Source organism: Coturnix japonica, chromosome Z (genome assembly GCF_001577835.2).
Source record: "Coturnix japonica isolate 7356 chromosome Z, Coturnix japonica 2.1, whole genome shotgun sequence".
NCBI lineage: Eukaryota > Metazoa > Chordata > Aves > Galliformes > Phasianidae > Coturnix > Coturnix japonica.
This window is the reverse complement of record NC_029547.1, coordinates 14,054,106-14,080,616: the sequence shown is the minus strand read 5'-3', so window position 1 is coordinate 14,080,616 and position 26,511 is coordinate 14,054,106. Positions and strand designations below refer to the sequence as shown.

Sequence of the window (26,511 nt, the reverse complement as noted above, 5' to 3'; positions counted from 1 at the left end):
GAAAGACTGTCAAAAGGTAGTCTAGAGATTGCTTGTAAAACTTTTCCACCAGTCAAATCAATAAATGGTAAGTACCTGCTGCAGAGAAGTCTGGTACAGTGTAGATGGTTTGTGGAGATTGTCCTGCTTTGTTATAGGCAGAAATATTAATCCTATGGTGAGCCATAGAGATATTCAGAAGAACTTCTCTGTCCTTTAGAATGATGCGATCTGGTGAATTCCTGCAACTATTGGGTATTCTTTCAACATCAATGTAGTATCCAATGGCATTCTCACTTTGCATTACCTAAAAGAAAAAAAGGTTATTATTCTATAAATGTTATTATGTCCTGCATAGAAAATTAAGAGCAATGGAATTATAGAAACAAAATATCATATTTAATGTTGGGGATAATATCATACTATTTCAAATGGACTATCAGGTATTAGTGAAGCAAACCCTTTTTTTAATACTAAAAGCATTCTTAAATTGAAAGGATTTAAACACAGGATTAAGGTTTTTGCTTAATTGGAATCTTAGTAATGTGTATCCAATTAGTAATAGCTGCATTGAAGAAGCTGCAATGTTCTTTACACTTCACTGGAACATATATCCGTCATAATTAGGAGCTTGAAAGTTAATGAGAGGTGTTTAATTGCAATTTATGCCTCAGGGAGTATTCATCTACTAGTCTCTGTTAAGCATCTAGTCTCTTTGAGGATAAATGCTGGTAATTATACTACAACTTTGAAACATGTTCTATAGTCATTGATAGAAATTTTTAGGTGGTGGTTCAGTCATTATTCTATTGTATTAATCTTCATGAGAGATTAGAAAATTAGTGCACAGAAATGGAAATTACTACAATTTGGTTAGAAATAGAAATAAAAACATCGAAGTCTGGGGATTCTGCAACACTTGATACCAAGTCTGGTAATTATTTCTTGGTCACCTTGGCACACAATTAATAGTGTAAAGCTAACACAAAGCTAGGAGATTGAGTTTCTTAACGAAATAATTGGATAATTTCAGAGTAACAAAGAAGAGGATGACGTCCAGTAGTCTTAAAAGGCAAAGACATATGTCTTGAGAGAGAATACTGCTAAGGCTGGGAGCTCTTAAAATAGAAACAACAAAAGTTTTTCCCAGGATGCTGAAGAAAGAACTGATCCCACTGTTTGAAGCTCTAATGAAGCTGCTGGGGAATAGTGTCCTCTAATCAGGCTTTGAAAATGGAAAAGGTGTGTATGCAGGGGAAATTATTCCTAGGATATGCAACATATGAAAAGAAACCAACAGAGTTTAGACTAAGAAGGGGAAGCACTGTCTATCTTGCGCAGCCCTGCAGGAGATCTGTTATTTCTATAAAAATAGTGTGTACTCCCCAGTTGGATGTTCAGAGCTGAAGTCATCTTTTCTATGCCCTTTTGTCCAAACTATGTAAAGCTTACACATTGAACATAATAAATAAATAAATAAAATAAAATAAAATAAAATAAAATAAAATAAAATAAAATAAAATAAAAAATAAAATAAAATAAAAAAATCAGAGGAACTACAGGTAGTCTCTGACATTTTAAAACTGTTTTTTTTTTTTGTTTTTTTTATTTTTTTTTTTAAATGTTTGTTTGAGATTGGCTTAAACAAGTACGGCAGGTGAGCCCACTTCTCCCCCTACTTCTTGTTTCCCTTTCACTTTAACATGGTCATTACTGAATATACTCTTTCCCTCACCCCTTTGAAGGTATACTTACTTAGAATCATAGAATCACAAGGTTGGAAAGGACCTATAAGGTCATCTAGTCAAACCATCCTCCCTTTACCATACCTACAGGAAACCCCTAAACCATATCTCCTAGCTCCCTGTCCAGATGCTAGTATACTAGTTTAGAAGAAGAGTAATCCTGAAGGAAGGTCCTAACCTTGATTCTCTATTTAATATAGGTATTTTTAAATTAAAGCTCATTAGCAGTGACTAATGTCTTCTCTTAACATTGGAACTGCCACGTACAATTTATCATAAAGTGAATCATTTACTTTCTCAGTATACTCTCTCAGTATAAAGTATTTGCACTTCTGAATTTTTATTTTTTATATCAGCAGTCTTACAAAATACTTTTCTATAAAGTTTTTTGTTTTTCTTTTTACTTCTTAATTCTCTTAAGAATTCTGCTTAGGAACGTGTCTAACACAAAATATGTCACTTGTATATAGCTTATAAGGTTTTTTCAAGGAAAATTATTTTCATAGCTAGTCTGAGATGCATCAGTGTTCACCAGTAACTGGAAAGAATCTTTATTCTGGTCAGCGATTTGAGCTTGAAGGTTTCTGTAAATTTAAAAAGTTTATACATTATTGTGGCTTTCCCTTGCTAATTTCTAGAACCCGATTTACCACCATACAGATGCACAAGATGCACAGATAAAGCACAAGTTCAATATTCAATACCTTTTTCTTGTACACTGTAGTCCTGATACAGTGAGAAAGTCTATTTTTCCCCTATAAAGTAATGAATTAATGGTATGGTTATAACATAGTGTACACAGACTCAAAGAGAAAATTACCTCCCACTTAAGAAGAAGACTTCTTCTGCCTGGTGATATTTCTGTAGTTGCACTGTATGATATTCTTGGCTTGTTCATGAGCTCTGGTAAACATGAGAAAAGATGGAGACATGCACTCATACAAATTGGGTTGACCTTAATATTTTCAACAGTATTTGACTACTACATTATAAAATTGGGGAAGAGTTTTTCACTTATGCTTGTTCCCATAAAATTAACTTACTGTGAGGGACCAACATCTCTCTACTCCAAATGCAAACACAGTGAAGACCATCCTTGTTTATACATCTGAGCTGAATGATATACGAAGATGTAGCATTTGAAACAGTGATGTTGACAGCATTGCTTTCTATGGGTACCTAAAAGCAAATGTTTTTTAATATGTGTGGCAGCAATAAGACAATCTTATATTAACTGTTTTCTCAATCAAAAAAGCATTATTCTGACCAAAAGTAGCAGTCTCCATCATTGGTGAAGAATCACTACACGTATTAGCAAATTTTATTTCATACTTGAAAGATGACACTCCCTTTTTCAACTAATTATGTTCCGTCAGTACATGTAAGCAGTAATGCAAGTCTCACCCCCTCTTGGAAATGGATTCAGCATTACATGCACTGAGAAATTATCACTTATTTGACTTTGATCTTTACTGGCATTCTGAAGAACAATATTAGAGCAACTTGTTCTGTTATGATAATAGTACAGAAAGCAATATGGTCTTTTAATTAAAGTGTAATCAGATCTTGGGATTGTACCATTTCTGATACCCTCTCTGGATTTTCAGCTTTTCCTCTGTTGGTTGTTGTGTCCTATTGACAAGTTAATGAACCATATGACATAGTGTTACTGGTTTTCTCATTTTCAGCATAAAACTACTAACTTTTCTCTTTCAAACAGTTCAGAATCTGTCAGCATCAAACTAAGAGACCACTGTGAGATTTGCGAGCAAATCATGTGCTGTGCTTACTTGCTGTCCACATTTTTGTGTGCTACAACAATGTCCTGTTTACATCCCGTCATGTAGCTGTATGTACTATGTACTACTGAGCTGATAATAAACCTCATGTTCTATAGAGGCATATGGAAATACTTACCCTTGTCCATTGAGGGGCTTCTGTTAGTGCCTCTCTGTATCTCAACTCATATTTTGTAAGTGTTGTGGGTAAGTTCCATTTTATTACCAATTGCTTTGTGATCTGATATGCTTTTATGTTAGATGGTGTCAAACACTTCCCTGAAATGGGGAACAGATGTCATCAGTACGAGAGAAGCAGGAAAACTTTGGACATTATGCGTGAATTGGATGTGCTTTACTAAAAATGGAAGAGTTGGCTGAGAATACTGAACACTGTGAGGCTTTAAAAAACTGAAAATAGGTATTAACTAAATCTTTACAGTGTCAACAAATAAGGGCTGTTCCTCTTTTGTGTGTTCAATTCTTTTGTGAACTCTTCTTCTGATAGCAGGAAAATCCTTTCTATAAACAGGTGCTCAGTAAGTCTGAAAAGCAAAATCAAAATGTCAAGAATACCTCTAATCATAAACTGTAGAAACATTTCCAGAACTTCTTAATAGCTTCCAATTTCAGCAATTGTGTTTAGCTATGTAATTCTTAATGCAAGTGGATAGTTTTCCCTCTGAAAATCTCCCAGGGAGGTCATAGTGATAATTTAGGTTTTACTGATAGTGCCTTTCAGCAATGAGAAGCACTGTTAGTCTGGGAAGGTTAGGATTTCAGAACTTGTAGTTAACTCAGTGATTGTATGCTGCAGAGAATCAGTGAATAGGTATCTACAGTGTAGAGTTCAAAGGATTTATTTTTTTCATGTGTCCCTTGTAATACTGCGTAATAGCTAACTGGTCTTAGAAAATAGTTGAAATTTGAAAAGTTTTCCCAAAATGTTAATGTCTGTGGAAAAAATTCCTTGAATATATGCTACTGCATCAGCCTGTTCCTTGTATACCTATGACTCTCTCCTATTTTAGTAAAGAGTTGTTAGAGCTAGGGAAGTATGGTTAGATTTTGGTTGGATTTGGTGATCTCTAAGGACTTTTCCAACCTGAGGAATTCTATAGTTCCATGGTTCTATGATCAAGAAGTTACAAAAACCATCAGAGACAGAGGAAGCTGATGAAATATGGTACACAAATGTCACAATATAATTTTTTGGGTATCAGTATTTTCTAGTTCAGCAAATCATTTCAAGTCCTGTTACCATGAAAATGGATGAACTTCTGCCATGGACTTCAATAAAGATTTCATTCAAGGAAGCCAAACTGCAGCATGCTGAATCAGTGAAAAGGATAAGTGTATAGCAGAAGTTAACATTTTGACAATAATTTGCAGAAAATGCTACCATTGCTTCAGCAGGATACTGCAGTAATACAAATAACGAAGATATAATTAATACCTGCTTTTCTTGGTGTAACTGAGATGTTCTTTCCTTTCACACAGCTGGCATGGGCATAGTTCACTGCTATCCAAATAGATGCAGAACGGTTCATGTAGAGATTTTTTCGTTCTATTGTGATGGAAGGTGATGATGTATTTCTTCTAAAAAGTTTTGTGATTCTCTCCCTTCAGAGAAGAGGAATAAGAATGAAAGCCAAACATTTTGCTGGTTTATCCTACACCATTTTTTGTATGTACAACTTATAGCTGTCCAGGTACTCATAAACAAAGTCATCATTTGGAAGTCTGAAGGTGAGGACTGAGCAGCTTGAAACAGCAAATGTCATTCTGGTACCCGAGCAATTCTAGCTAGCTTAAACTTGCAAATCCGTGTTGTGTATTGTAGAACTGCTAAATTCTTTACATTTATGAGGCACAGTGTGATAAAAGACAAACTCTGTGTAGTTTTCTTTGGGACTAAAATGGGACACAAGCAGCTTTTAGAAGTTAATATTAGATTAGAAATTACTTGCATAAAGTCTACTTCCCACCTACCACAGTGGAACATGAGTTCCTTCTGAGTAGCAGAATACTCCCTTTTACTGAATTGAAATTATGACAAACATATGAAAAATGTCTGTTTTTATGAGTTGTATGCCTGTTTTATGAATGATGCGTTGCAGAAACAGGGCATTCATGTTTAAATAAGACACTGATGTTTGAAAGACCCCTCTCTCCTCAGCTGTATAGACTTCTCTTAAGTAAATCTAGGTATGAGTACAGTACAGAAAGTCCAAGAAGTTTCATTGTTTTCTTCCAGAGTTGGTGGTTGCTGGTGTCTGATGCTCCCATGTGTCTCCAACTAAAAGTTGGACCTCTAATTTTAATTTTAGTTTGTATCCCGTGCACCTACAGATACTGCAATATTTACGCAGGAGGCGCATAAGCAGGTACCCCTTCATCCTCACTTACCTTCAAGAACACTCAAGAAGTGTACCAAAACAAAAAATCTCCCTGTGACTTTGTTTACAAATGATTTGTTATGCAGGCTTAACTGTACTCCCCAGCAGCAGAAAATATCACTAGTTTTGTTCAAGTAAGTCTGCAAGCCTTCTTCTCCTTCAACAGCCTTGTGTGACAATTGAAGTTGTCATGGTGAAAGTTAGTAGGGCAGGTCTACCATCTACAGAGTATATTTGCAAGATTAAAAGTGCCTTCAACTTATGTGACTGCACAATAAGGCTTTTACATAGAAATGATTTTCATAATTGCTATATGCTTCAGATTAGGTAGTGGAAACATACTTTGAGTGACCCTGATTGTCAATGAAGCCAACAGCTGGCCAAATCTCTATTATAAATTTTAAAATATCCAGTGGACATAATGTGTATTGACTGCCCAGAAGTACCTGGAGCCATTTAGGTAGTTTACTTTACTAAGGCCCAAACCATTTAGGTTTAGCAGGCACCCCTGCCCTGCTAGGCAGGGGGGTTGGAACTACATGATCCTTGAGGTCCCTTCCAACCCGGGTCATTCTGTGATTCTGTGATTTAATTCAGACAGGATTCCAGAATTCACTGAGTCTCAAAATAGCTGAGGTTGTACTGGACATATGGAAATCATCCAGAACCACTGCTCAAAGCAGTTAACAGCAGGGAGAAGAGCAAGTGCAGGAGGCAATCAGTGTATGCGGTCCCAAAATTATCTTTAAAGAGGCAACATTCTGGAAGCAAGCTGAGGTTTTAGCCTTTTCCTGTGACCTGTAGTGAAAGCTCAAGTTCTGCAAAGATGTTCTTCATGTTAGCAGCTGCTGCAGAAACATAGTCCTGAATAGCATATCATTTGGGAGTACATGTGAATGTAAAGAATGTGTAAAGAAAAAAATCTGTTTGGACTTCCCCCCACATCCTGCTCTGTTGCTTTCTCTCTGATGCATACAAAACAGATTTTTCAAGGCTAAAGCTGTTCAAATTCAACATTCTTAAAAATAAATGGATAAGCATACTAATTGCATACCTAGATACTTCAAGTATTAAATGTGCTGATCATGATAGAATATTTAATAATGGAACAAAACTCCTGGAAGCTTCCCTTGTCTTTTTTTCTTTTTTTTCAGACTAGTTGTGAATCAGCCATTAATATTTCAAACCATGATGTTGAATGCTTGGTTTGAACTTCTCTGTGGGAGTGTTATTCTTTAATCCTTGTCTTCCTGACAATTAAATTGTAAAGAGCAAAGAAAAGGGAAAATATCAATGCTAAACTAACATTGCTTGCAGATGGAGTGATGTCATCTTCTAGGCAAGCAGAAAAAACATTCTTTCAAATGCTTATTATTTTCCTTCTAAAACAATAAAAAGGGAGAAGAAAATTTTTCTCTAGGATTATCAGGCTGAAGGTTCAAGTTCTGACTCCAGCCATTTTTTTACTGCCTTTTCTGTTCATAACATCAGTTCTGCAATTTACCCATTATACACTCTGATTTTGACTGGACATACAAGGAGCAACTACATTACAAATACTCTAGCTGACAGTGTCTCTGTAGAAAAAGAGCCATTTCACAAGTGCTTCACCCCTTCCAAGAAATAAGGGCTCCTGAAAAAATGAAGGAGGCAAGACAACAAATTCAGCGTGGTTTGGGATTTATCGCCATCCACTTGTTCTTCCAGTGGGAAAATAGCCACAGTGGCCAGGAGAGCAGTCTCAGCCTTGAGGCTGCTGCTGTGCTGCTCTGCAGTGTGCAGATCTCCCTGGGGAATTTCCCAGTGCAGAGACATTTCCTTGGCTTTTGGAGAGGCTTCTAACTACAGCTCTTTTTTAATGCAAAGAGCATTGTGCTCTGGTAAAATAATCATCAGGGAGTATCAGAATTTGCCAACAGCACACAGTATCATAAACTGTGTGCCCCATCATATGGTCTCATGGTAAAAATTGTGTTTCTGATGTCAGTTCTCTGTTTCTAAACATGCCCTTAATCTCATGGCGAATCCCAAATACAAAGATGAAATGTGAGGAAAATCCCTTTTGTGATGAAGATACAGAAGCAGCACATACTTCAATTTTTATTTTTATTTTTTAACAATCCAGTGGGCAGATATTGATTTAATCTGCCCATCTACATTTTACCTGAGTTCTTTGCTTTAGCTCTCTTTAAAAAAAATGGAGCTACTGAAGATAGACATATTTTGTTATTAACGTCTACAATTTAATTTCACCTATTGAACTTGCTAATCTGGAACTGCAATAAGATAACTCAAAAAACTTAGATCACATTAGTGTTGAATATTTGCTACAAGTAATAGACAAAAATAAAAGCAATTAATTAAGGTGGCCTTTGGAAATAAAGTTTCAAACAGAGATTTTTGATGCCTGGAAAGATGACTAATGACTAGCAAACTGCAGAAAGAAGAAATCTTTGCTTGAATGAAACAGTGTTTACTGGGTGGAGGAAGGGTAGTTCTAATACGATTTCCATGCTTTCAGAGAATAGTGAAGACGGTTACTGGTTGGAAGAGCTAGTGTCACTTCTCTGAAATATGGTTACTAAGTTACATGTTGTTCTGTTATCTATTCTTTAAAACTAAGGGAGAAGGTGGAGTTTGCAGCTTGCTCAGAGTTTAATGAAACTGTGGAAGAGAGGGGTAAGTACAGTTGCTAGAGCTGAGGTCCTCTCAATCCAATCCCGAGTAGTTTTTTTGGGCACTCCTCATGAAATTAGAGAATGGTACATCACTCTTCGTCAGATTAGATAGATGGTTGTTGACTCTATGCACCTATTTCAAACTTTTCTGTAAATCTCTTCAAGCACAAATTCCAGCTGTTTCTGCATTGATTATAAAGCAAACAGAAGTATCTGCTTAGTACCAAGTGTGCTTGCCAGTGTCACTCTCCCTTCAGTTTAAAATGTGCAGCTATTAGCATGCCAGTAAGAACAGATGAGGTGTGAGAAAAGGCTTGATCAAAATTGTGTAACAACCTACAATGCAATTAAATATGTATGAAACAATTTAGGCAGGTAAGACTGACCAGACAGCAGTGATAACTTTTCATTTTCTGAAGTGACTATTAGACTTACCATTTTAAGAATAAGGTGTAATTAATAAAATTTGGAGCACTGGGTGCTGGCAGCCAGGTACAGGTTAAGTCCTCACTTAGTTCTTTGTAACAGGATAATTCATTTTCCCAATCTGTAAGATGAAATATATGAAATATATGAAATATACCACAGAGCAACAACTATTATCATCAACAGGGGCAAGATAAATAGGAAAATAAATAAATAAATAAATAAAACAAGCTGTACTTTCGTAAAATGGAAAAATTTGCTGCCACATCTTATGCCACATCTATTCTCAAAGTAAGCAGCTCACTAACATTTAAAGAAGGGGTAGAAACATTTAGTGCAGTCATGTTTCCAACTAAAACATAGTTTTCCTATGTGACTGTAGAAAAAGGACCATTCTCCCTATGTTTTGTATTTCCTTTAAGAGCTATTCTGCACCAAACAGTGCAGTGTGGAGACACTTGCTTTCCTACAGCTTCAGTGTTGTGACACCTTTGATCGGCACTTCTCTCCCACAGCACTGACAATGTTGCTTCCTGCTTGACCCAGCACTTCTTTTGAGCTTGAACTCTTTTTATTCTAGTCTGATTGGAGTACCTTCATGCTATAGGAAGCACTACTACATTCCTTGGCACAAAATAATTTCATGAGTGCTAGGAAGCATTTCTAATTTTTTATCATCTATTTGGGTGATTTTGAGGAAAGCTCTTGTAAGGCAATTCCCCTACAGCATATGACAGAATTGCTATGAAACCTCTACCCTAGCATACCTTTGGTTTTTGCCTCCCAGCTATCTTTTCTGTGGTTTCACACCTTCTCCCCCTGTTAGACTGCGTCTGTTGTGCCCTCAGTGCCTCTACTAACGTGACAGACTGGGAACAGGAACTGTGTGGCACCACTCAGCTTCTTGCTGGAACATGTATGAAATCATGTATGAACCTTCTTGGGAGGCTGCTCCAGATCTTCAGAGCAAAGCACATTCACTGGGGAGTCACTGTGGCTTGAGAACTTTGCAGAACAAGGAGCAACTGTCCGGTGTGGGGGAAAACCCTGCCTGATGACAGGATTACAAAATGCATGTGGCAACAGCTTTGGCAGTAGTAACTTACTGACTGTCAAACATGAGTCAGTAGACATTTTGGGAAGTGTAGGCAGAAACTGAGGGTCTCGTATACCTCACTCACATCTTAGAAATTAATTCCATGCAATAATTTATTTCTTGATCAATTAATTTTAAGTGTGGGGGGAAAAACAGAGAGAGGGCTGGCATTTTGATGATCAACACTAAGTACAAATGTGGTATTTCTACGGTTTCCAACCAGAAAGATTTACTGGGGAATTTCTTGCAAATCATTACACCAGTGGAGCATAGGACTATTTTTCAAGAATATATTGACCAGACTCCAGACTTAGTCCAAAACTGTCCATCTCCAACTTTGTGGAGTTCAGAAGAGAAACATAGTCTGCTGTATGCTACCAGACTCGTAAAGATTGCGTTAGAAAGCAGGAGCATGAACTTTCAGACAGATTGACTTTGATTAATTTTTGGTAAAAGATTTTGTTGTTGTTTTTGTTGTTTTGTTTGTTTTCACAATTCAGCATATGTGTGGTTCAGCCTGTTTAACTACAGAGTTAAACACTAATGATGTTCCTAAAGGATCTATTAGTCTGTAGGGGTTAAATGTACTTCAGTATTTCAGAAATCTCTTATCAGAAACTGTAGTCATAAAATCTGACTGTCCTTTTGCTTTGTGTTTTTCTGTCTGAAGTACTAGTTCAGAAGAATCAGCCAAAGTATCACCCACACTTTTGAAAAAAGGTGCAGAAAGAAAATGAGGGTGTGTTTTTTTGTTATTAGGTCATGTTTTCTTTTGTTTCAGAAAAGTTGATAAAAGTAAAATGCATGGATACTCAATGTAATTTTTTTTTTCCCATATTGAATAGGATCCTAATTTTCTTGTGCATGATAAGTTTAATAAGATGCCAATAAGTTTATCAGTATTAAACAGGAAATTTTGATATTCAATAAGTAAATATGTGTCTCTGGAATTAGTGTTACAGTCCAGTTATCAAATTCACTCCAGTTATGTGATAAAAGATCAGTTCTCCTCTTTTCCATACTCAGAGTGATTTCTTTGTATTATATTAACAGCAGATTTAGATGAGAAAGTTTGTCAGTATAGCTCTGACTTAAGACCACAATTTCACAACACCTCTGTCTCCTACCAGAAAAAATGTCCATTTCCATTGAAATTTTGATGCATTAATTTATGGGTACATGCAGATTCCCTTTTGAAAGGTGGAGACCAGGTCTTGCTTGTTTCTACAGCAATATAAATAGTTATGGAATTCTTTGCTTTCTAGCCCAGCCACCAAAACAAATCTTGCTCACTTGCATTCTGTACATGGTGCTCTAAGAACTGGGAAAAGGAGCAACTGCTTGATATGTGAGAGCAGTTGCTCTCATATTCTCCCCTTCTTTTACTCTGAACTGACCCTTTCATTGGCTTGGGAATTCTTATTTTCTTTTAAATAAACACCTGGAAAAGAAACCTCTTTGGAACTGCTTTAACAATTCATGTCAGTATGTTTGTAATATGCTGCTTTTGAAAACATGTGAAATATTAGGTCTGGAGAGGTTGTTGAGTGTGAAATCTAATGGAAAGCTTTTCACCCTTCTACAGAATTTCTGTTAACTTCTTCCTCACATAATTTCTATTAACTGAGATCCAAGTGGTGACCACACTGTTGCAGACATGTCTGCTTAAAGAAGAGTGGGGGCTTGTGTTGTTCTTCATGCTCTTGGTCTTACTGGAAAAGATGTTTTCTTCTATGAGGGAGTTTAACAATAGTCAAGGCAAAATAGTATCAGAGTAGTTTTTATGTGTGGAAACTGTCTATGAGCTTACCCCACACCTGCTGCCCCAGCCCATATACTGAAGTTCTATATTACACTCTTCAGCTCACAATACCTTATTACTGTGTTTTCACTTGTCCTACAATTGGGAGATTTAGTGTACATATGCACATTCAGTTTTACCCTGTTCATTTTTGGTTCCCTGAAAGAATGTGTATTGCTGTTTCCTGTATACTTTGCAATATTTTTAGGCCTGTACCAAGACAACACAAAGAGAAAACTTCCCCTGTACCAAAGATATCACAATCTAATTTCCTTTTTAAAACAAAGAAACAGACAGGCAGACAGATGAGGCATAGAATTGTTTTTGTTCTTATTTGTCTGGTATTCTTAGTAGCACTTTGAATTTAGTTCAATGGGACAACAGTGAGTCTTAGAAAATAATTCATGGTTAGTTTCAGATAAATACAGTCTTACTATGATGGCTCAGCCAGTCTATGTACTAAAAAATATATCTTCCCTGCTGTGGCTCTTAGCAAGTAGGGTAATTTCTGCCTTCAATAAATTCCGCATAACCACCTTACTCTATTGATACATATTTGAATGATCCATTTTGCCACTGATGGTAATGTATTAATTAAATCTAAACCATAAAAGCTTGTTCATATAAATGCTGCAGATTTTATTATCTTTTGAGGAGGCCACTGGGAAGCCCCCAGAAATTAGAAACATAAATAGACCCTGTGCCTTCAGCCCTGCAGTGGAGAACTATGTCTTGGAAGCAATCAGAAATTCACAGCTTCTGCATTCTGAATTCCAACCTAAAAGCCCTATGCCATATTTCAAATGCAGTCACTTCAGCTGGTAGATTTCCATCAGCAAATATCTCCATCTTTGTCATTAAGCAGTATTCATGTGAGAAATGTTTACGCACCTGGAAGCTGCTTGCAAAATGGAAAATCCCAGCTTAAGCAGTTGCAGGAATCTAGGGAATTAAAAAAGAATGCATTTAACAAGACAACTGTAAAATAAATAGGAAAATCTATTACTAATTGTATTTTCTCCTATCCAGAGCCTTTAATCCAGTAATGACTTACTTAAGTCATACATTCTTGTCTTTGAGTAAACTTTATAATTTTTACTATGCATAAACAGTAGTAAATCATACATCAAATGAAAACTCACCTGCTGCAAATAAAATGAAAGCTGCAAGCAGAGAGTTCTTCATCTTCTCTGAAAAGAAGCATAATGATTACCATCAACATCTCACTATCTATAGTCTATTCTTTACATTTCCTCTTCTAACTTCCTTTTCACCAGCTATAGTTGCATTGGTTGAATATAAATAACCTGCTTGTTAGTGTGCTGGACTTTCAAGGTTCTGTTTATTAAATATATTTACAAAATCCTAACTTTGTGCTTTTGAAAAGTAGAAACATTCCCCCTTGCTGTTTGCAAGGCGTAACAAGTAGATTCTTAAATGTGCATAGGATATCAGCAGTGCAAACTTAGGTAGGTGATTTAAGCATCTTATAAGTCTAGGCTAAATATCAATGTGAATTGGAAATACTGATATCAAAAGTAAGGCAAAGTTTGTGACTTACTCTAACATGAATGTTTGGATACTGCAGAAATAATAGCAGCAGCAGACCCTGCCTGTCTTCTTTTTCTGCCTTCTTTACCCACTCAAAGTAACATCCACGCAGCAAAGATGCTGTATCTTCTGTGTTGGTAGCAACACTGGGAGCTTTACTGTAGATAAAAATCACACATAAGGTGTGACTTTAAGTTCCACATCTATGAAGTCTGATTGCAGAACATTTAAAATAACTCTGGGCATGGAAGCCATCAAAACTAGCATAGCAGTTGCTGCTACCAAAGTAAAGGGAAATTTTCAGAAAATTTCAGTACTTTAGGGAAATTTCCCTTCTGTGTTCAGACAGCTGCAAGCAGAGACTGGATTCAGACCTACCTGGTGATAGGCAAATTTTTAAATTATCTTGGCAAACGTAATGTATTTCAGGTTGAGTATTAAATAACAATACACACACATATATATAGAGAGAGAGAGAAATATCTGTTAAAAGTGAATCACTTGTTTAAAAAGAAAGGGCATGGTTCTGTGCCTGCTGTACAGTGGTAGTGTGTGACTAATTGCACCAGCAATATCTTATCAGATTTTCTGAAGGGCATGTTCATGAAATACAAATGAACATTCAATTCTACTGGGTGCACAGGGAATTTCCTAGTAATGAAATGGTATGGACTTGGGAACAATGTCCAAAATGATGAAGGGAGGTAGACTGACATTGTGCATGCAAAGTTAAAATCCCTCTTACCTGAGAAATCAAAATATCTGCCTTGACAGCACTTCTTGCAAAGAACAGAAAGAGGTTAGTGATAATTCATGAGTAGTAAGGAAAAACTGGCAAAGAGATAACACAGGTCATAGATGAGAGAGATTCTGATAGTGGGTTGCAGAGTTCAAAATACAAGTGCTCAGATGGCCAAGGAGGCCCATGGCATCCTGTCTTGTATCAGAAATAGTGTAACCATCAGGGACAGGGGCATACTGAAGAGAAGGAAGCCCAGTAAGGCAAGACCATATGATGACTGCTGGAGCTCCAGGTCTCAGTATGAACATTACTTCGATTTAAAGAAAAAATCAACTGTAAGAAATACAGAGAACACACTGCCAATCAAAACAAAGGACAGAATCTTATAAACCAGAGTTTGCTAAAGGAGTAAGAACCTGTTTTTAATTATAGCTCAGGTATACAGTTGCCATAGTAACCTTTTAATGTTAAACAGATGCTAAACTATAATTTCTGAAATACATTTTGCACTGGACTGCCTTTTCAAGTGTTTAATATTTTTGCTCTTTTTCTTGCATGGATTTGTGTCAGAATTGTACATGCCTTACATTTTTCTGTTATTCAGACCAGGATAAATTATGCTATCTTCAATGATAAGCTTAAAATCACAGTAAGTGTTAGAAGAGAGCACCATCTCTTTGCTTCTTCTGTTAATTAAATGGTTTCTCAGAATTATGCCTTACAATAGATGTGGTTAAACATTTCTCTCAATGTTTTTTTTATTTGCTGTGGTAAAAGGCAATGCAGGCTGTCAACCTCCACAGTATGCAGTATTAAGCTCTTCCATTTAGCCTGGACTGCATCAAGTAAATTAATAGAAAAAGGAATCTTTTTGCTCTGCCCAATTTCACCTGTTAGCTGTTACACTTCAAAGGAAAAAGAAGCTCCAAAGATGGACAAGCATGGTGACGAATATCTTGCCAGCCCCTTTGTCCCGCTTTATACCTGTGAAGCACATCAAAGAGAGGATGAAGCAGCCTGTGAGCTACAGAGCACATTCTTCAAGCAGGCCTTGCACCCTGGATGCTAATGAAACAGAGGGAATCTGTAATCTTTTGTATTCAGAGTCCTAAGTACATTCTAAGACAGTTTGGGTTATGTGGGACAGGCATGCTCATTAAATCCTATGCAGAGTCTGATAGGCAACTGAAGCAGGATGTAGACTGAAAATACATTGCACCAGCAAAGGAATATCTCACTTGTATTTGAAGTCTTACCTTTTCTGAAATACAGGCAGTTGAAGTCTTCATTTTCTTCTGGCTGAGTGTGTGTGTGTGTTTGCTGTCAATTAGCCTCCTGTTCATCTAATGGGAAAAAATAAAACAAAATAAAATAAAACAAAATAAAATAAAATAAAGGTCTAGTCTATATTGGCTACAGTTGATCTGTTTTGTGCATATTGCAACAAATTCAATATCATAAAAAATTCAAACTTGATTTTGGCCTGTTGGTGCTACATGCTGATGTCTTGGATCTTTCTTCTATGCACCTAAAAATATCTACACTCACAAATTGTTTCTTACATAACTCTGCTTTCAATAAGCAGATATGCAAGTCTGCAAATGTATGACAGATTGATGCAGACTACTTTCTGCCAGAGAACAGCTTCAGTGTCTGAATTCAAAAAGCAATTCTGATATGGCCTTTGAAAAAAATCCCACTCACAGCCCTTGGCCACACCCCCTGGGGGAAACTTGCTGTGACAGGGAGTCTCCAACACACTGTTTCATCCTTTTCAAGTTCAAGTTACATTGTGAAATAGCTTATCTATCAAAAAGCTTTATGCTATCTTCATGAAAATCACAATGTTCACCCTAACACGTTAGCTGAACCGAGAGCTTCAAGAGAGGTCTTTCCAAGAGGCTTTAAAACCCCCAAAATATTAAAAAAAAGCATTAATGTTGGTAAATAAGCTGGACAGCTAATGTGTATGATAAAAGAAACAGCTATTTTTATATTTAGGTAAAGATTCTTTGGAAGAAAGAAAAAGAAGGAAACCAATTTGATTTTATTAAGATGTGAACTAAATTCTGCTTGTACAGGGTAAATATGGGGTGTCACCACCGTGATACCACATCTCCCTAAATACAAATTCAGAGTTTTGTCTGGCGTGTCAGAAGGAATATTTATAAGAACGGAGGCAACACAATCAGCTGAGACAAGCATCTTCAATGTACTGCGGCATCACAGCTAGTGCTGCAGTCTTGTTTCCTGATTAATTGGAGGAAATCTTCCCTGGCGTATTTCAGACCAGTGATATGAAAACAGCATTCAATAGCTGCGTACAGAGTCAATGCCTTAAGCATTGTGTTTTTAATTATAAACAAGACCTTTCTAGATCACCTTTGATCATGTCTTACTGCTCTTCTTTGGTTGGGATAGAATTAATTTTCTTAGTAGTACTTTGTATGGTCCCGTGCTTTGGACTTGTGATGAAAACTCTCTGATGTTCCAATTATTGCAGTACAGTGCTGCACAGAGCCAGGAACATCTCAGCTTCTTGTGCTGCCCTGACAGTGAGGTCATGACCAGGACAGCTGACCTAACCTAGCCAAAGGAATGCCCAGTACTATGTAGTGTTGTGCTGAAGAGCAACAATGGGGGAACTGGCTGAGAGACCAGCTGTTGCTTGGGGACTGGCTGGGCATCAGTGGTGAGCAATTGTATTGTGTATCACTTGCTATGCCTCTGTTGTTGTTTGTTTTGTTTTGTTCTTTAATTTTCTTTGGTGATATAAAAATGATTCGCAAAATGTTTTTTGTTATTTTTTGTACAGAACAGAAAGACAAGGAGGGACTGAGTTTTCTGAACTGAGGAAATACTGTCATGATTTTTGTTTTTCTCCATATCCGTGATTGCAAAAGTTACTCAGAAGGTGCAATTGTTTGGGCTTATTTTGAGAAGACAAGGGCTTTTATTATGGGACTAACTACCATGTTTTAGAACAGCCTGGCACGGACTATTTCAGATCTCCCTATCTAGATTACTTTGCTTCATATCACTGCTAATTCGGAAGAATCACTTGAGCAAAGATTGGTGTCAATTAGTCACATTAACACAGGAGAATCAGAGGGGTTGTGAACCCCTCAGTTTAATGCCTGCTATCATAGGTAACCACTTCTTGAAATCTCTGTCACGAACTTAAATCATTCCATCTTAAAAGTTGTTGGGCTTTTTTGGTCCTCACCACTTGTAACAGAGGCTGTTCCTAAATTTAGAAATGCCTGAGATTTCCTCCTAGCTTCTAGCCTTATGTTTATTCCGGTCTGAATTATTGTTGTACATTCTTCAGTGAACTCACCCTAAACATTTTCTTACCTCCCTCAACAAGTCATTCTTTCCAGGACTATTATTATGCTAAAAGTATTTCATTTTCCTGATTATCTCATTAGCTTGTCTCTGTGTATTCTGATTCTGTTATTTTTCTGCTTACGAAATAGCACTAAAGAAAATACTGTCACACTATTGCTGGTTTTGTCCATATTTTATCTGCCTTATGCCAGGGGAAGCCTTCTGATCGCAGGGGCCAATTTTTCATTTCTGAACTTGGGACCTGGGCAGGGGGTGGAGTTCTCCCATAAGCACGGGGAAAAGCTGAGGAAAACAGGAATAGTATCAAGAAATGCTGAAGTATAAACCTGAACTGTAGAGGAGACAAGGAACCTTGAAATGGGGGAAGTTTGGATTTAGTCCATTTATATAATACTTTTTTTAGTGCTCAGTTTTCTCTTCAAAAACAGGTTCTAGGTAAAAAGCAATATATAGTCAATATGTAGACTCTGGTGCTCAGATGGTATAAATATGTAAAAGACAGACATTTGAGGTAACAGAAAGTGCCACTGCAAGACAAGAAAGAACTGCACTCCATTAAAAATGCTTCTCCACAGTTTGTTAGTTACAAAACTGGACTATTGGCAAGGCAAGAACTAGGAGGTGAGCTGACCTGCTTGTAGTTCTCTTGTTTGGGTCTTTCAGTTCCTTATGAATGCTCAGAGGAAACTGGATATACATGGGTGTCTGGATAACATATATATATTTTTTCCTGTAAAATAATGAAAGAATATACATATACAAACCAAAGAGAAATTCCACTCTGGGTTAACACAGCTTGCAGTGGTTCAGGGCAATTGACTGAACATACTAAACACACTGAAGATACAATTGTTTGAGAGATTTGCTCTCATTATGTGGTTATGAGAGGATGTGAATGAAATCTGATATCTCTGTATACCACCTTGTTTTTCACAGAGGCAGGGGCTGGAGGAACAGGAGAGCATGCCTGATAGCTGAGGAAAGCAGTCGCTGACAAAGTGTCTAATCATCTGATCATCCTTGTGTTCCCTGCCTCACCCAGTGCTGGAGCTTATCCTCCAGTGTGAGTGAAACAGATTGACTCTGAATGGAGGGAAGCTGAGATGGTTTTAAAGAGCAATGTTTCCTTGCATCTGAAGCAGAGAAGCCATGGCCTGGCCCACTCGACCCCACTTTCTCTGAGCGTCACTTCAGTCTTAAGAGAGGCTGGAGAACTAAGTCCATGCTCAGCCATTAATCCAGCTTTCTAGAAGTGAAGCAAAGTGGAGAAGGTCTCTCTTACACTGTAAGAGAACAACTTTATTTTCATTTGTCCTTGATGCCTTGGGTTCTGAAATGAAGTAAGGAAACTTCTGAGTCATCAGCTCCACTCCTATCCAAGTTGTTTACTTTCAGTCTGTTTGTAAACTTGTAAGGTTCCATGTGTCTCTGAGACATAGTTGGAAAGAAGCCTGAGTTTCTAGTTTGTTTTTCATTTTTTAACGATTTAGAGGAAGAATTATAAATAAACTTTTCTTTCTTTCCAGTATTCATTACAAGGGAATTTGATCTTGAAAGACACGGCTCAGTTTATGTCTTTTGAGTGATTATCCCAGTAGCTCTCCATAACGTGCTTAATGACAACTCAGAGCCTTGCAAGACACAACAAAAGACATTTTATAACACAAAAGGGATTTGGACATAAACATTTCATTGCATATCTCAATAAGGAGGCTCTGGATTTCTTTAATTTTATTATACTATATTGCAAGTGACATCACAAAGGCATCAAACAAGAAGCACTGACAACTCAAGAGTTTTATGAGATGGACTAGTCTTCAGCAATTTTTCTTCTTAATTAGTAACATGGACAGCTAGTGAAATGAAACATCTGACATATCTAACATTTCATACTTTTCTGTTTTCCTCAGTTCCCCCTGGTCTTTCTTGAGTGGTTATCAAAGTATCTAGAATTTTCCACCAAGTAGGCAACTACTGGTTTTCAAACCAAGTGTGATTCAGACATGATCCTGTGTAAGACATGATGAATGGAATGGAGTATCATCAGCATGGTCCAAGCCATGCTACAAGAACCACACATGCTAATTGTACAGGTGCGGTTCCTGCTCTCAAACCAAAGTTGGAATCAGCACGTCTCTGTGAGTCCCTTCTGCAGGGATCTCCACTTGGGCAGACAGCAGAAAATCTTGTCCCTCTGTCTCCCCCTTCATAATTTTTCCATATAAAACAGGAATATAAGTTAGGTGAAGATCTCCTAAACATGCCAGTGTTTCACTGAGACACAAACCCAGTAAAATATTTTTACTTAACTGAGTTTCTGAGTCATGAAGAGTAAGAAGAAAATAACATACACGTCACAGATCTGAAACTTTGATAAGTTTCTAAGTAGTGTTGTGTAGGCTTCGTACATCTTTATATAATCATGTTCTCACTCATGATACTGGATAAGTTTTGCACAAGAAAAGAAGCAGTTAATGGAGGGAAAAATCCAAGAAAGGTCACATTTATTTATGTTACTTTATAACAACGTATATAAGGGAAAGGGGTTTTTTCATTAAAAGTAATTTAAAAAGTGAAAATTATAGTGCAGACTAGCAGCAATTAATCTGTGTCCTGTGCTTGTTAATCTGCTCACCTCAAGAAAGTTTATCTTCAGAGATCAAAAGACAAAAGTAGCACTCTGAAATATGTTCTCTCATGTCACACTGCATGCTTTAAATAGCAAAACTTAAAGCTGGTGCTTGTTTTGAAACACCTGTTTAGGGTCTTTGTGGAGACAGCATTGTCTTTGCAAAAGTGTTTTTGTGGGGTACAAGAGAAGAAATTCACAACAGCTCCAAATTTCACCAAGAAGATTCTTGTACCAAGAATTTTTTTCTTTTTCTAAATTAAATTAAGACAACAAGGTAAGATCTGCCAGGCCATTTCTAAATTGCTGACAAAACAGAACATTGTTGTTTGAAAATATAGTAAATACAGTAAATACAGAAAATACCGTACTGAACAATGAAGTTGTTTTAACTCATGCTAATAAATATTAGGTCTTCCCACTGTAGTGGGAAATATTTGAGAAATATCAGGTTAGATTTAACACCATGTGCTGATGAGAAGTTATCTGCAGAAGTCTTGTTTGTGTAACCCCTGCACTCCAATAATGCTGTCAGTCATGGATAAGCTAAGTAGGTTAAGCTTCTTGAGGATGGGTTCCTTGACAGAGAATAAAGTAAAATCTCCACTATAGTGGAACTTTATTGTCCTGGCACTCTAAAAGGCAACAGTGAAGAATCAGAGACAAGCTCCGTCTGGAGGAGAGCGCTTCATGCAGAGACCAGCAGGGTGCCCTCTCAGCTTTCAGATACTGTCAGTTTCTGAGCTCCTGTCGTTTGGTCTCTTCTAAAGGAAGGTTCATCAAGGCTGGTGTAGTTTTGCAAAATGTCATTAATATTTAATATTTTTCTGAGAAATAAAGGTGCGATCAAAAGACGTCCTTATCCATTTCTGTGTCTAGGTATACTCATGGTACATTTTGTATAACAGTAACGAAATAAGGTATACAATTGAACTGCTCATAAAAGTGCAGGTGAATTAGCTGATTTTCCAGACATGTTGGTATCAAGTTGTTAATAACAGCACAAATGCAAAATCAGTATGGAGCTTTAAAACATCTGAAAACCTGAGGTAGAGTCCTGCAGACATCAATGTTTTTAAATTTGACTGCAACCAAATGAAGAAGTGACACTGTCATTTTCGAATCTGGCTCCATAATGCCAGTCCTGGGCAGACACATACATCCATGGTTTTAAATGGCTCCTGAAAACCAGCTCCTGAAAACCAGCCCTGTTCTACAGATAAAGGAAACAAAGACCTTCCTGAAGACCAAAGTAGAAAATATAGGCTCAGGTCCCTGTGGCTGCAAGAATTTCTCATGCAGAAGGCTTCAGACATTCAAAACTCAGTGCTGCTCCACCACTGCTGAGATGCCAGTGGATCAACCCATGGGCATCTCAGGCAGGGCCATGCTGTCCAGCTGAAGGAGGATGGCTGTGTCCTACAGCCCTTCATTGGACACTTGGAAAAACCTGTGGCTTCTTCCTCCAAGGTTTAATGGCAGCCTTGGTTTTGGGTTAGGTGCTAGTGCAGAGCTTGCTGCTGGCCCTTGCCCCAGCCAGGTTCTCAAATCTTGCCAGCTCCTGACACAGCCCGCCAGTGGGGGTGGGTTTATTGCATTTATTACTTCATAGTGACACCTGCTGGAAAAGACCCCTCGCTTAGGCAGGTAAGGTGCAATTTTAGAATGAATTAAGCATAAACTGGACACCAGCAGAAGATTATGTCAAGTTGGAAAAGGACATAGAAAAGTCAAGTAAGCTAAAAAAGATCAGAAAAACATTACAAAAGCTATGAGAGCCACTAGACCCCCATAACATATGTTGTTGTGTAGTCCTTAAGACGCAAAGAAATTGTCAGCAATTTTTATGCCAGAAGTCCTGCCTCACCCAGGTCTTGTCCCTGCCCCAAAGCCGTGCATCATGTGTCTCTCCACCATGATTTCTGAGGGCACTGAAATCTATTCCTAAACATCTGGGCATTGAGAATGATGATTTTTCTCCCATTCCTGTACTTTATGAAGCTGTTCTCACATTTATAGTATGACTGTATGGTGCTTATTGGCTGTCCCTGAGGCCTCCCCTATCATCTTGTGCTATTCAGAAAGCAATGGGGAAGCAGGGAGGAAATATTCAGTTGAGAAAGACGAAGAGCCATTCCTTCGACAAAAGAAATTGCCGAAATTAAAACCTTTTGTAATTTCGATGCTCAAGAATAGGCCAGTAGGTGTCACTAAATGCCACTAAATCCGTTCTCTTTCCAAGACCTACCGGAACGTGCTGACACTACCAGTACTCCATGGATATACGCCCTGTTAATAGCTGGCTTTTTGCACTGGTTAATGTGTGAAGTCACTTCAGTTTTCAGTGAGACTGGAGTTTCTTTGAAGAAATACATCTGGTTTCCAAGTACTACACGTAAATATTCACCTTTCACTTTAATTTTAACAGAAAAGACTTATTTTATGGTACAGTGTAGAGTAGCATTAGTCAGTAGAAGCTGTTAAGTCATACATGTTCACATTTGAGAAGAGCTGCACTGTCCTCCAGACTAACACAGCGCCAGCACTGCTTGCATATTTGTGCTGTGTTTGTTCAGCGAGGCTGCACTCAATACAACTCTGTCATTCAGTGTAGGTGAAGCAAAAGCTGCCCTAACCATATTTGTTTTCAGAATACTTCTGCACTTGCACATTCAGCCCATGGATGAGATAGGAATGAAGCTGATAAATGAGCCTCAGCCTAAGTTTTGTGCAACTCCTCTAGTCTGTAGAATAAATATCATGTGTGCCACCTCTCTTTCTACTCAAAGTTTGTGTCCTAGGTTTACTCATCTTTTAGAGAGGCATGCGTGTTCATGGAGAGGAAGGTTAGGGGTATAATGGCCAAATTGTTGTGAGAAGTGGCAGCCAGGCCAAGAGTTGTGCCACCAAAAACTTCTGTACTGCAGTAGGGACTGAGTCATAGGAGTTGTGGCTGCATCTGTCTTTATGGAAGTCTGTGCTGGAGTTATTAATGCTGAGCTCTGGCTGCTGACCCAAGGTGTAAGTAACCCTGTAAGGCATCATTTCTTCATGCTAGCAGAAACAAGGAGGGAAACTCCCAAAGATATTTGTATTTCTATAGTTAACTAGTTGACATTTAAAAAGGTTGGAAATACGTGTTGGACGATGAAAAGTAAACTGAATGCTGAATAATCATTGCTTCTACTGAGAGAGCATTAGATCTGCAGAACAAAAAGTAACGCTTGTGACTATTAGTTATGACTGCTTTGTAAGACATGCAGGAAGACTGAACTGAGACTGCCTGCTCAAGTTTTGCTTTTGTCACATAATGAGAATGTCATTCAAGCTTTTGCTTTGGTACATGTACTCTCCTTTTAATAGGTGTATGTATGTATATATGTTTTTAGATATATTTTACAGTCTAACCTCTCCACCTCTAAAAAAAAAAATACCACTCTACCCTTCCATATTTTAGAATTAGAATTTTCACTGACAGGGAATGATAGAAAAACAAGCTTCTCATTGCTCTGATTGCTTTTCCCACATGGACTTCCCTTCACTTAGACCAACTGTCACTCTTCTCATACACAGAGGAATAAAATTCTCTCTGGCACAGTTTTTTTTTCCACATAGAAAATGAGTGTGACCTTATCTTATGTACCTCATAAGAATGTTTTAAGGTTTAATACATGCATGATTTCAGAGAATACTGAAGATGAAAAGCAATATATGATAAACATAAATCTACTTTGATCATAAAGGGCACATTACTATTTTTCCTCATCTCTCTAGAAAGCAATAAATGCCATCCTCTCCTAAATATCCCCCAAATATAGGTATAAGACAGGGATAGAAATAATTATAAGATAAATAAGGTAAGAATTATAAGTAAACAAAGGCAGAAATAATTTATTTTAAGATGACATTTGGAATCTCTCTGCCTTGGCTCTTTTGATCTCCTTGATGCTCATTAAACTGTGGATGGCAGACCGCGCTTCCATCTTTGAGAAAGAAACTAGAGTGCTGCTTAAGCACTAGCAAAAGTTTCAGAGGTAATGAGGCTTGGGACCTGTGGACCGGAAAGTATAGATTGATTTGCATGCTTTTTCACCTCCCCTGCTGCTTATTTGTATTGTTCTTGCTTTTCCAGACAGCTCAGAAATTCTCATCTGGTTTGTTAATATTTGCACAGTGCCCATAAGCATTACTGATAAACTTCAGGTAGGCAGGGAGGAAAAGCACTGCCCCACTGAGCCTCCAGTCAGATGACTTGAGTTGTGACACTCTCACTTTTATCTGCTACCTACCCTGGAGGAGCATTACGTATTTTCCATAGCAACTATGTCTGCTGAATTCACAAATGTAGGTTGTAAGTTTAAAGCCTATAAGTGAAAGATTAAAAACGGGGGGGGGGGGGGGGGGGGGGGAAGGGTAGGAAGGGAAGAGACTAAAAAAGCCATTTCCTTGGTTCAGTCTTTAAAGGGTATATGCATTCTATGTGTATTTTTCTGCATGTACTCTGCTGTGTTTTATTATTATTTATTTACATTGGGTTTGCTGGTTTTGATGTTGTGGCTTCCTTTCCTTTATGATCCTTTGCTAGTTAGAGTTGAAATACTTTGCAAAACCTGAGTTTGTGTTCAGAGTGGCACAGAACGGTCTCAACAGAGGTGCGAACAGCTCAACAGCTCACATCCTGCTGCCTGTATTTGCCCATCTGGCCCTGCATGGTGTGCTAGCAAGCTGTGTAGGGCAGTGTGACACAGGCACAGAGGTGTGGGAGTCCCTCTATGCCTACAATGGGTTCTTATGACAGGGAAGGCTTGCAAAATTGAATCTAGATGTCCTGTCCTAATGCCTTACAAAAACAATGAAAGGACGCTATTGGAAGGGTTGTGCGTGTGTGTGTGGGAAGAATTTCAAGTGTCTTACATAAAATTAAATAGACAAATTAATTCCAAACCCAGAAACGGCATACCCTGCAGCCAAGCATGCTGTATCTATGCTCTGTAATGTGTTCTTCCCTTGTTCAAATGTGTTATGGTTCTCCCTTTTTTATACTGGTTGACTCAAGTACAGCACACTGAAGGGTAATGAATGATGTTTGTGAAGTGCTTGTAAGATAAGTTGTGGAAGCGTATATATCCACCTGCTAGTGGCTACTGCATTCATGACATCTTCAAAGCTCAGTGCATGGGAGATTGCTCAGATGCTCACTGCTCTGCTCTCTGAAACGATGATGGTGCACAGCTCTGATGCAAGGCAAGAGTCCCTGCATTCTGCAACTTAAAATATGCTGTTACTGGGCTGATTCTGGCACATTAGGCAAATCAATAAATGGCAACGGTGATAAATCGAGTGATTTTTCTAATATATTCTTTTTCTGTGTCTGACCTTGCTCATGCTGGTGAAAGTCTTTGAAGAGGTTTTAAAGGCAAAGGGAGTTATAGCAAGACAGAAAACAAAGTTCACCTCTAGATAGCAATACTAGCATGGAAGCTTTCTTTGTGTAACATACTTCATCTCTTTGAACATAAGCCCCTGCTGAGACTGAATCCTAGCTGGGACAAAAGCATAGCACAAGGAAGCTGATAGCAGTTAAATATGCAGTGTATTACTTTCTCCCTCTTTCCTGCCTGGTTTAAGGAGTGAAAGGTGAGCATATTATGCTCCCAGTAAACAACACTTCTTTAATGCAAACAAAGTTTCCTTGAAAACTACAAAGGAGCCGCTGAGCACACGCTGCTATGAACTTTTTTTATTTTTTGAAAACAGAATGGAGAAAAATAGAGAATACTTCTTTGACTGGGACTCCTACAGGCTCATTAAAAGTTGTCTGTGAAGCCACAGCACCTCCTATTACCTATTAAGACAAATCACTATGAAACTAGGAAACCAAAGGCATAGTTATAGAACACATAACCAGCTATTAAAATAGAAAAAGTAAGAGAAGAGCATATTGCGATATAAAGACACAAATCAGCAGCTACATATATGGAAGCAAAACAGCATCCCTTCTACTTCAAAAAATGCTTGTAAAGAGTGGCCTGGTGATTTGAACAGATTTACAGCTTTTCATATCAAAACTGCTATGTTTTGATGCAAAGATTAAAAATTGTATCTGGATAATGGCTGGTAGAATTTAACAGTGAAATGTGACCATATCCTAACCTCCTCAGTGCTGGCTGCTGCTAGAGAAGAGCATGGGATACACTGAATGACATTGTGGGATGTCAGCTGGTTTTGTCTTCTATAACAGCCCCCTCAGTGATGAGCCAGGGCAATCAGAAGCCTGTTTGAACAGAGGAGAAAGGAATATCAAAAGGCAGATTGGAATTGGTGTTAAAATGAATA

The 26,511-nt window shown here is 37.8% G+C and overlaps 1 protein-coding gene across 1 annotated transcript in view; it reads right to left on the bottom strand.

Moving 5' to 3' along the window:
• The window catches only part of LOC107305887 (interleukin-31 receptor subunit alpha-like), a 53,919-nt gene that overhangs the window by 11,994 nt on the left and 15,414 nt on the right, over positions 1–26,511 (bottom strand). The window contains exons 2-8 of the mRNA XM_032441320.1: positions 12,794–12,844; positions 9,015–9,126; positions 4,959–5,125; positions 3,642–3,781; positions 2,768–2,903; positions 2,545–2,627; positions 76–286 (exon numbers count right to left, since the gene is read on the bottom strand). Coding sequence (XP_032297211.1) covers positions 76–286; positions 2,545–2,627; positions 2,768–2,903; positions 3,642–3,781; positions 4,959–5,125; positions 9,015–9,126; positions 12,794–12,844 — 900 coding nt within the window. The remainder of the gene's footprint in view (positions 1–75; positions 287–2,544; positions 2,628–2,767; positions 2,904–3,641; positions 3,782–4,958; positions 5,126–9,014; positions 9,127–12,793; positions 12,845–26,511) is intronic.